General features: G+C 52.6%; 5 protein-coding genes across 5 annotated transcripts; 2 read left to right on the top strand and 3 right to left on the bottom strand.

The window, feature by feature from the left end:
• Positions 1 to 627: 627 nt before the first annotated feature.
• Positions 628 to 964, top strand: J4E93_001638 (uncharacterized protein; the record flags this gene model as incomplete). The annotated part of the gene is made up of 2 exons (XM_049339588.1): positions 628 to 632; positions 688 to 964. 2 exons carry the CDS (start codon positions 628 to 630, stop codon positions 962 to 964), a joined length of 282 nt encoding a protein of 93 aa, XP_049203545.1.
• A 986-nt stretch (positions 965 to 1,950) lies between these two features.
• J4E93_001639 (uncharacterized protein) lies at positions 1,951 to 2,484 on the bottom strand (the record flags this gene model as incomplete). Its single annotated transcript, XM_049339589.1, has 1 exon — positions 1,951 to 2,484. One exon carries the CDS (start codon positions 2,482 to 2,484, stop codon positions 1,951 to 1,953), a length of 534 nt encoding a protein of 177 aa, XP_049203546.1.
• Positions 2,485 to 4,240: 1,756 nt separating this feature from the next.
• J4E93_001640 (uncharacterized protein) lies at positions 4,241 to 6,285 on the bottom strand (the record flags this gene model as incomplete). The annotated part of the gene is made up of 2 exons (XM_049339590.1): positions 4,241 to 4,812; positions 4,893 to 6,285. 2 exons carry the CDS (start codon positions 6,283 to 6,285, stop codon positions 4,241 to 4,243), a joined length of 1,965 nt encoding a protein of 654 aa, XP_049203547.1.
• Positions 6,286 to 6,847: 562 nt separating this feature from the next.
• Positions 6,848 to 8,895, top strand: J4E93_001641 (uncharacterized protein; the record flags this gene model as incomplete). Its single annotated transcript, XM_049339591.1, has 5 exons — positions 6,848 to 6,904; positions 6,959 to 7,087; positions 7,145 to 7,457; positions 7,522 to 8,032; positions 8,085 to 8,895. 5 exons carry the CDS (start codon positions 6,848 to 6,850, stop codon positions 8,893 to 8,895), a joined length of 1,821 nt encoding a protein of 606 aa, XP_049203548.1.
• Positions 8,896 to 9,602: 707 nt separating this feature from the next.
• On the bottom strand, positions 9,603 to 10,346 carry J4E93_001642 (uncharacterized protein; the record flags this gene model as incomplete). Its single annotated transcript, XM_049339592.1, has 1 exon — positions 9,603 to 10,346. The coding sequence occupies one exon, from the start codon at positions 10,344 to 10,346 to the stop codon at positions 9,603 to 9,605; it is 744 nt and encodes a 247-aa protein (XP_049203549.1).
• Between the last annotated feature and the right edge of the window lie 589 nt (positions 10,347 to 10,935).

The following is a 10,935-nucleotide window of genomic DNA, read 5'->3' on the forward strand; positions in this document are numbered from 1 at the left end:
GCCGCTCGTAAATCTTCTCTCCGAACATTTTCTTCAGCCATGGCTCAGCGACGTATCGGTAGGCGGCTTAGTGACATCTTGTGCGACAATAGCTGATGGACCATATAGCAAACCCCGCCCTCTTGTATGCAGACCACACCCGTGACAATTCCCTTCTAATATCACTACAGTATCTGCGATCTTCAAGAGAAGTTTCGTCCAGCCATTTATGAGTTTCCCAAAGTCGTTTCCACCGCACAAAAGTTGCTGAAAGCGAGTATGTTTCACATTTCTTGTCCAGCACCGTCGTCTCAACTCCAATAAGACTTTAATAGCACCCCTCTAGGCTCGCAACCCGCTGAGCGTCAGCCTGAAAGTCTCAGGCTGGCTCACCAAAACCTTTCGCTACACTTTCCGCCCCGCATGCTTACTGCTGACCAACCCTTTTAGGCAAATTACTGAACATTCCAGTCTTCGCGACTACTCAGAACAAAGGTAGGTCATGGCTGTACGAACCGTATGTGAGACATGTACTGACCTAGTCCTTCCGCCTCTGTAGCGCGATTGGGCGAGACATGTCCGGAGCTGAAGCTGGATCAGCCGGATGGCATAAAGACAGTCTGTCATCTTGACAAGACATTGTTTTCAATGGTGTAAGCTACAGCACGAGGGATCTGTGCGTCAATACTACTTGCTGACTCATGGTAGAACACCAGAAGTCAAGCAAGCACTAGACTCGCTCAACGCCTCCGGTCCACTCTCCTGCATCATTGTCGGCATCGAGAGTCACATCTGTGTCACTCAGACCACACTCGATCTCCTCCGGGCCGGACACAGGGTCTATGTCATTGCTGATGGCGTAAGCTCGTGTAATAAAGAGGAAGTGCCGATCGCTTTGGCGAGGCTACGGCATGAAGGCGCCGTGGTGACCTCGAGCGAGAGCTTCATGTACGAATACGTCGGGGACGCTAGTACACCCGAGTAAGTGGAATCGCAGTGTCGAAGGGTCATCTACTATGGACTAGGTGGGCTAACAATAAACAGATTCAAAGAAATCATCAAGGTGGTCAAAGAGACGTCGCAAAGCACGAAGGAGGCAATGCAGACGCTTTGTAAAATCTGAGATGATCGTTATCGAATTATTACATCATTATCATGTCAATACCACTTCCAGTAGCTACTCTACGAGTTCATGTCCTTGAATAAAGTAAGCCCGTTCCAACTACCTGATGCGTATCACTCGCAGATTTCTCTCTGCAATTGGAATCTCTCCAGTTTCGCGGCTCGGCACATCCCAAATTCATTCCCCCGGGCTATCTTCCTACATCTCTCGACCATTGACCGGGAGCATACGCAAAGCCACACTCTTTGTCTCCCTCGTCTTAACGACCCCATTCCCTGATGGCTTGCCGGTCTGTTCCGCGTTTCCCTTCCCTCCCATACCTATGGCAAGTCTCCTTAGTATCCTTCGTGGGGTCACGACTGGGTGAATCTGCACTGACCCTTCACATGCCCCCATGCAGTGTGACACTGGGTCCGGACAAGCATTTTGCCTTGATACATGTGTCCCCAGAATATACTACATTCATTACCTCGTATGTAGATTACACCGCTGCAGATAGACTTTACGGACTGGTTTTGGCACAGACAAGCGAGATTGAACATTGTCGACGAGTGGTGTTTGTGATAGCGCATTTCAAGTCGAGGAAAGAGATTATCGAGTTATTTGGGCCACTGGGAAAAAAGACCTTCATAGGGATATGCCATTCCCTATTCACGAGCACAATGTTTCTGTGTTGTGAAGTTCTGATGTCTGCCAAACCCTGTGCCAGCACACACATCTTAGTCGCCTGGAGAGGGTGATGCGTTTGAGTTGAAGCATTTCGTTGCAATATAGCGCGAAATTTTCTCTGTCGACTTTGAAAGACGCTGCCTTCTATCCCGATTGGAACAGCCCGCTCTATGCATTCTTCACTCATATATCCACGACTCGTTCTTGCGTTCAAGATAGATCGCGTCATCTCCATAACCTTGAACCTTCCCTTCCAATACCTCATCGATTACTGGTGTCTTGAAACCATATCGACCCCAAAAGTCTCCTGTGCCATAGACGGAAACAAGGCCAGTAGTTGCGAATCGCTCAGCAACAGTTTCCAATATCTCATGAAGACACTGATTCGCGAGCCCATATCCACGGAACTCGGGCAGAATAGCCAAGTCATGGATGTAGTACTGATCCGCATCCGGCCTGATTTCGCCGAGGAGCTGATTTAGAGCTGGAGGCTCGCAGTTGCGAATTGGATGCGAGATGATATATCCGCAAATTTCGCCGGTTTCGTCAAAGAGACCTTGGCAGCCTTGCGGGAACAACCTGGCGCGTTCTGCGAAGACTTCGTCGCTTTCAGGGAGGTCGGGATGGACCTTATCAGCTACTTGAACGAGGCTGACAATGTCGCCGGCGGATAGCGGACGCCATACTGCTTTGATCTGAATTTTCGCTTCCATTTTGCCTTGTCCGACTGTGACGCGCTGTTTGAAGTTCCCGAGGTCTTATCGTGAGGTGCCCAGGTGTAGCCACGTACGAACTTGGGAACACCTCCGCAAAAGGGTCTCGGCGTTAACCAAGATGCATACACAAGTAAATCTTTTTAAATGAGTCTAATAGAATACTCATCTGAGATCCGCTGTTTAGATGCGGCCTTGGTGTACATGGAAAGGAGATGCGCATTTGCTGCCGATAATGACGGAGTTAACTTCTAGGCAGGTTAAAGTCCGTTCTTAGTACTATGTTCAAATGGTGTTCCCTCACCCCGGGATCGTCACATTTTCATTCTCAGTACCAATTAACATCATACAATTACCCCTCTATCTCGTACAATAGTCAATAATCCGAGTAGCAGCACTATTGTTGTAAGTTTAACGTCAACGACGAAATGGAAACTTGTGAACTACCCCGTTATTTTCTTCAATACAGCACATGAAGCGGCAAATGTCAACGAAAAGAAAGAGTGGTTGCGGTCGCTCATTGAAAGCCCTAGGAAAGCCCTCAACTAGCTCCTCATCCAAACAAGATGTGGCATCCTGCGAGATAAGGACGAAGAGCAGTGTCGACAGCATAGCGACTAAAGACCCCACCAGGTCAACAGCCGATGGTCCCGTTACTTGCGGTTGCAGCATCGTTGTTGCTGCTCCCTGATCATGGAGAGCTGCTGGAGATCTTCAACAGCGACAAAGGATGTTACTACTGAGCTAGTGACGCCTCCGTCGTCGGGTCGTGTCAGCATTTGCAGCTCCACAATTCGGCTCGGCGAGTAAAGGCATTCACTGTATGTGTGGACATACAAATGGGAGAATGAGTTGCCTGGCCGTCAAAACCTCGTTCTACATAGTCCGTCACTCAAGCCTCACTCTTTTTCAAGCGTTCGACATGCTAGTCCCTCACGGTTTCAGCAACGGTTCGTGGCGACATCCCGATGCTCAAGATATACTACCTAATCGCACATAGCGCCAGGTTGTATGCGCCTCTGTAGTTGTGCATACTTGTGACCTCTGATCCGCCCAACTACGTGAGCGAGGAGTGTTTGTGTATGGGTCACAAAGTTGATCGATAAGTATGAGAGTAAACCATGCGTGATGGAGAAAGTATGTTAGCGTGAGATTCGATGCGCGCATAATCATCCAATAACTCTGGTCACGCTAGTCACGAAAAATTCACACGACAAGGGCAAAGAACGGCTACATTGGTCTTCTATCCAAGCGAGCTTAATTCTATATTCGACAAGAATAGTTAGAAAAGTCGTGCTTGCTAACGCTATCTTAAGTCAGTTCCGACTTTTCTTTTCAGATGCCATAGAAAGGAAGAAGTTGGCAAAAAAAAAGTCACTCCAGCTCGAGCAAAACATACAGAGGCGTACGCCACGCTGGCCGAGGGGATAGCCGATTGAACGACGATGAAGCAAAGTGTAACCAGACGAAGAAGCGAACAAGGTATGGGATATCAATAGAACAACGAATGTGAGAGTGAATAGTCGTGAGAAGAAAGGAAAGGTGATAGCCCGGAGCGAACTGCGCATGTAGGCTTGCCACAGAGACGCTGGAATTTGATGATGGATCTTTCTTAGAGGAGCTTCCATGCTCATTGATCTTTGGAAGGACGGAGTTAGCAAACGAGATGTTGAAAAGCCGCTCGGCTACGTCCCGAAACGTAGACGTCCCATCATTCGAGTTCAGCAAACCATGCATCTCCGCTCTTCACTAGCGATCACCTCGACGAGGTCTGAGCCGCAGCAATCTCAGCAACTTCATCTTCCGGTCTCATCCTCAAGCCGCCTTCGACCTGAATGCCTTGCTGGACCCAGTCCAGCTTCTCAATGTCCTCCAGGCTCTTGCGACCACGTGAGGCCTTCTTCAACAGACCCTCAACGCACTCGCGAGCGCCAGCCCACTCGTTGCCCTTCTCCGCATCCCATTCGCCGTCTTCGTCACCGAATTTGACCCAAGACCAATCGCATCTGGCGATACGGTGAGCGGCCCTACTACGAGACGCGGCCTTGCCTGGCGGTGGATCAAAGGGCAAACGTCCTTCCATGAGAGCATAGAGTAGGACGCCAAGCGCCCAGGCATCAGTTGAACGGCCGTCATATGGCTGACCGAGGAGAATCTCTGGAGCAGCATAATCTTCACTACCGCATCGTGTTGTCAGAAGAGGCGACTCGGGAGGAGCGGGGATGCGTCGTGAGAGGCCGAGATCCGTGAGAGTCGCTATGGCATGCGGATGGCACTGTGGGTTCTTGAGTAGAGGCACGGTAGACACAGGAATATTGAGAAGAACGTCTGGATGTCATTAGTACAGAGTAGAAGCGAAGAAACGTACCAGATGAACTGTGGCAAGGTAAGGAGAATGGAAGCAGTACTTTCTAGCTTGATGTCGCGATGCACGATAAGTTGGGTATGCAAATAACGCACAGCGCTGACCATTTCGGCGAAGACACGATGGACGATGTCGAGAGTCAGCTTGTCGCGATGGTCACTGGCTACATCAAACAGATCACCACCGGGACAGTAGGTAAGCACAATAAGAGCTTGGGCGTCATCGTGATCGAAGGCTTGGAGATGGACAAGAGACGGGTGCGATACTGATCGGAGCATTTCGACCTCTCGCTTGAGGCTTAATTCTACGCGCTCTTCGTCGGCACCCCCGGCAGGGCCATGCTCGACGACTTTGATGGCGACCAGTTTCCGTGGATCCAAAACGTTCTCATCGAGAGGGTCCTTTGCCTTGGTCTTCTCACAGGTTGCCAGGTAGACTTTACTGAAGGTGCCCTGGCCCAGTTGGCGGACAGGGCGCCAGAGCTTCTTCGTCTTTTGAGGGCCACACCGCACCACTATATATTGAGTCTTGTCATCTTCGGTCACGTCGTCTTCCTCGGTGTCGGTAACACTGCGGTTGCTTGCGTTGCTCGCGGGAGGGGTGGGAAGGCCGGCTGGCACATTGGCGGGGACGAGGCCTCTCTGCGTGGCCAGATATGTCTCGCGGTTCATGCGCTGTGGCATGGCGGGGTCCGTTTCCACCACCGAGACATGCCGAGGGCGGGTGTTGTGGGTTGAATCCGGGGTATACTCGCTGATGCTTCTGTTGCGTTCGCGAGCGGCCTCGTTCCTCTGCTGGGAGTTTGCGGCAGCGGCCTCGATGGCAGCGGCCTTGAGCCCGGAGTAGCCCTTCTTCTTGAGCGAGGGCGAGGGCGACAGGGTGCCCTTGGCGAAGATGGCGAAGGCGTCGTCGCGCGAGGCGCCCGAGATGCCGCGCGAGCGAGGACGATGGTCGGCTCGCTGCCATGGGCCGGGCGAGTCGCCCATGACCAGGGGCGAGGGAAGCGGGGTGATGTCGCCCAGCGCAGCCAGCGCTGGCGACGAGATGGCGGACGAGGGCGACAGCGAGCCGAGACTGGCAGTCGACCAGGCGGTCCTCAGATAGCCGCTGTCCTGGATGGCAATCGGCGCCGTGGCCGACTGGCGCAGCGCGTCGCTCCCGTTGGCCTCCAGATTGGCGGGGTCGAGGGAGCGTGCAGAGTTGGGGTTCGAGGCGATGGCGAGGTCCGTGTCGAGCTTCAGTGCCGTCGACGGGGCGCGGACGTGATATCTGGGCAGCGAGGGATCCGTGGCGGCCGTGCCAGTCGCGACGTCGGCCGTCGTCAGCGTCGATGTCGCCTTCGCGGGCGCCGGGGGCTGGAGGGCAGTGTCTAGCGTCGCCGGCGTCTTCTGCGTCGCCCCTTCACGTGCAGGGCTGGAGGACGCGAGATCCTCCATGGTGTTGTGTCACTGCGGCAGGCGGTCCAGTAGTCTGTCTGCCGGCAATGCTACCTCCGCCGACGTAGACCTCGATGCGTGGACGTGCGCCTCCGCTACCCTTAGCGCTTCTCGTCCCAGCCTCGCTCCCATCCCAGCACAATGGTCCATGGCACCGACACCCTCACTCCGCCCCCGCAGCCACTGGCGACTTCGACCTTGAGGCGTGCCGTCAGTCACCAAAGCGACAGGGGCGCTCTTGAGGCTCCGAGTCAGCCAGCCAATCACGAGCGAGCCTCCGACAACGTGAACTCGCCCTCTCGCACGGCATGTCATGCTGAGTCCGATCGCGAGTGTCTACCAATTGACTCCAAGCGGCATGATATCGAGTCTCTCGTCGTCCACATGTTGGGAACTCGGCATGGACCTGGCGTTCCCAAAAGGAAGCCTTATATCCAGCCTTACTTACCTTTCGCATCCTGCGACTGTTCGCTGACATATCCTTTCATCTCATCCTCTCTTATGGACGTCGTTGGACCGCGGCGGCCGTTCCCTTCCAGAGTCTCCATCTCCGCTGCCACCCATGCTTTCGTTTGGACGAGTCGGAAATGCGGCTTATCGAGATGTACCCGGAGTCTATGTACGTGCCGGTCCTGGCCCTACTCTCTTCTTTTGTATCTGACAAGTCTGTCAGACACACATTGCCGACCCCAATGAGCGCCGGCGGATGGCCCTCGCCGAGGTAGACAAGGCGCCCTTCGGCTGGTATCATATACGACTAGCAGTCGTGACAGGCATTGGTTTCTTCACCGATGCGTACTCCGTGAGTCTGAAAGTAAGATCAAGGACAAGGCTGAAAGTTGACTAACAATAGATTCAGCTGTTCGCCATAAATCTAGCTGTCATCTTGCTAGGAATTGTGTACTGGCAAGATGCGGAACACCAAGGAGTCATGCCCCATGATGCCGATACAGCCATCAAAGTCGCTACGTCCGCCGGCGCTATCTTCGGCCAATGCATCTTTGGGTACTTGGGCGATGTTCTAGGAAGGAAGAAGATGTACGGAGTGGAGCTGATGATTATTATCTGCACAACACTCGCACAATCGCTTTGTGGTGAATCAGCGACCCTTTCCATCGTGGGTGTGCTCATATTTTACAGAGTTGTAATGGGAATCGGCGTCGGTGGTGACTGTACGTACACGTTCCATGCAAGAGGTCCATATCATCATGCCGATGATACGCTAATCAATATCAGACCCGCTTAGTGCAGTCATCACGGCAGAATTTGCCAGTACCAGATACCGGGGAGGCATCATCGCCGCCGTTTTCGCCATGCAAGGCCTCGGTCAACTCGCAGCCGCCTTGGTAACTCTCATCGTAGTCATAGTCTACAAAGACCACTTGATCGTGGTAGCTAACGTTGGGGAATGCGTCGGGCAATGCTCCATGCATGTTGACAAGATGTGGCGCATTATCATCGCTTTCGGTGGAATTCCCGCCTGGTTCGCGCTTTACTACAGACTCACAGTACCGGAAACGCCACGATACACGTTTGATGTGCTGTACGATGTTGAAAAAGCCTCACTTGATGCGCGAAAGTACCGCTATGGCAAGCAGGGTAACATGGTCAATCCAGTGACACAGGCGAAGACGCGTAGTGAAATGGCCAAGTACAAGACGCCGCGGCCTACGTTGATGGAAGTACTGCGATTTTACTCACGCAAATGTCAAGCTATCCGCCTATTCGGCACCTCTATGTCCTGGTTGTATGTGCAGCAATTTACTACTTAGCTATAGAATAAGCTAACATCCAGACAGTTTTTTGGATCTGGCATTTTATGGTCTCGGTTTCTCCTCTGCATCACTAATGTCCACGCTGGGCTTCGACCAACGCGCAAACCTCTACCTCCACCTACGCAACATGGCCACAGGCCAAATTGTGCTCATCTGCGCCGGTGCCCTTCCTGGCTACTGGCTCACTGTCTTCACCGTCGACACTATAGGCCGCAAACCCATTCAAATCGCCGGGTTCGGAATCCTAACCATCATCTTCTGCGTTCTTGGCTTCGCCTGGCAAGGCCTCACAAAAACCCACTTACTAGTACTATACGTCTTAGCACAATTCTTCTTCAACTTCGGGCCCAATGCCACGACTTTTATAACGCCAGCAGAGATTTTTCCAACTAGAGTACGATGTACAGGCCATGGGATCAGCGCAGGAATGGGCAAGTTGGGCGCCGTGTTCGCACAGATTTTCTTCGCGCCCATGATCAAGAGGGGGGCTACGCATGACAATCCTACGCCTTGGATCCACGGTGTAATGCAGATTTTCGCGCTCTTCATGTTCCTGGGTATGCTTACCAGTTTGCTTGTTCCAGAGTCGAAGAGAACAAGATTGGAGGAATTGGCTGGCGAAAAAGAGGGCGTGTATAAGTTGCAGGCTGGCCAGTGGCGAAATCGTAGGGGTGTTACAAGCGGAGGGACTGTGGATGCGGAAGGTGTACTAGGAAACACTTCGGTGGTTTTTGCGAGGGGAAGCGGAAGTGCGAGTGCGAGGAGTGCAGATCGGGATAGTGAAGGGGGCTTGAGGGAGGGTGACATGGACAAGAAGTGGTGGAGACACAGATAGAAGGAGGTTTATCATCATGCTGTTTGATTGTCTTGCTGAATAAAACCTCGTCTTTCTTTCTTTAGACTTACGATACTATGGGCTGACTCGGATACCTGTAGAACAGAGAGGCCGAACTGACAATACCCGCATAGTTTCTCCAATCTATGTACAATTCCATGTCAGTTCCTTGCGAGCTAGATACCCTTCCGTCGATTGACATGAGTTCTGGTCACCAACCCACTTCCCGGCAACGTATCTGTTGATCTTGCATCCAGAGTTATATGTATCCGCGTTACAAAGGGAGGCTAGATAGGCTAGCACGACTCCATTCGACATACATTATCTTATGTTACCTTATGGTGTTTCTCGTGTTGCGCCTCTTCTCTTCTTACAAGGCGTTTTTTTCTTGGTGTTTACTCAGGGAGAGCTTTAAATCCTTAACTTTGAATGTGTTGTAATGTCGATCCGAGTCGCTCGCACAGCTGCGGTGCCACTGAATTTCACGTGCTTCAACTACAGTGATGGTGACGGTGACATAGCTCGTGATTCCGTTCTGGCAAAAGACGCACCTCACTTGCTCTTTCCTGCAATGCGACTCTGACGTCGAGGTTCGGTCCACGTACCCTAATCAGGCGTACTCCTCGATGGAAGCACCATCATAAACAAGTGTCAGTCTACGGGCAGCACAAGGCCCACATGCGTGATGTCAAGACTGTCGAACATGCTCATGTCCCTCTTGAAATTTCCAGTAACGCCTCAACCTCCTCTTGACCCAGCTTCCGCACGCCCTCCACACCCACCAACCTTTCGCCCACCTCGTCCACAAACCTCCCCCCAACCTCCTCAACGCTCTGTCCCTCCACACCCTGCCTCTCAAAACTAGTCGTCCTCTTTCCCTCCAACCCACACGCCACAATCCTGTCAAACCACCATAAATCCGTATTCACATTCAGCCCCACCCCATGGCTCGTGACATTCCTCCGCATATGCACACCAATGGCCGCAATCTTATCCTCTGGACTCGTCCAGACACCCGTATGCTCTGTTGTCATGGTTTTGATACTGTATTTCGCACAGGTAGCTATGAGGCTTTTTTCTAACAAGCAGATATAGTTTCTAGGTGTGAGTTTATGGGTGCGCAGGTCGATGATGGGATACGCGACTAGTTGACCGGGGCCGTGGAAAGTGGTTTGGCCGCCGCGGAGGGCCTCGGTGAAGGAGGCGCGGTTGTTGGCGCGGAGATAGGTTTGCTGGTCTAGGGAGACGTTGCCGATTTCTCGTCGGCCGCATGTGTAGATGGGTGTGAATTCAGCGGTTATGATGTGTGGTGGTGGTGGGGACGCATTGAGTGGCGGTTTCGAGGCGAGGAAGCGCGATACGAGAGATTCTTGGAGGAGGGCTGCTGTTGCGTAGGAAACAAGGCCTCGTAGGTGGATGTGGTGCAGCTTCTGCGGGATAGAGCTTGCCATTATTCTCGTCGCAAGCCTTCCAAGATGGGGGGTCTGGGGTCTGGGGACCTTTGTATCGACTTATCGATAAGGTTTTGTAACGCGACGCGACGTGACTCTGCGACTGCGAGGACTTTGATTGCATCTTACGCACAACCACGAGTGCCTGCTCTACTCATCGCACTATCATGGCAGGGATCAAGCGATCAATCAACGGACAAGTCAAACCCCAGAAACAGCCTCAACAGCCGGAAGATGTAGCCATGACAGATGCGACACCACCATGTGGACAGCCGCAAGCACCCTCCAGCAACATCACCTCGTCCGGCACCGCAACAGAACAGCAGACGAACCCACCAAAACTAGCGTCTCACACACATAACTCTCCCTCAAAGTCTGCGCTAGCGAAACAGCTTTCCAGCCCTCGCTCTGCAACCCATAAACCCCGCCAAAAGCTCGCCAGACTGTCCAAAAGTACGTAGACCCCCTTTCACATACGGACCAAATCTGACAAACTTCCTAGACACAACAATAACCACCCGGCCACTTCTCCACGCACCTGTACCAACTCCTTTCTCCTCATCTGCTTCCCCAAAAGCCCTATACATCA

The sequence above is a fragment of the Alternaria ventricosa genome (genome assembly GCF_023758065.1).
Source record: "Alternaria ventricosa strain BMP 2768 chromosome Unknown scaffold_2, whole genome shotgun sequence".
NCBI classification, from domain to species: domain Eukaryota; kingdom Fungi; phylum Ascomycota; class Dothideomycetes; order Pleosporales; family Pleosporaceae; genus Alternaria; species Alternaria ventricosa.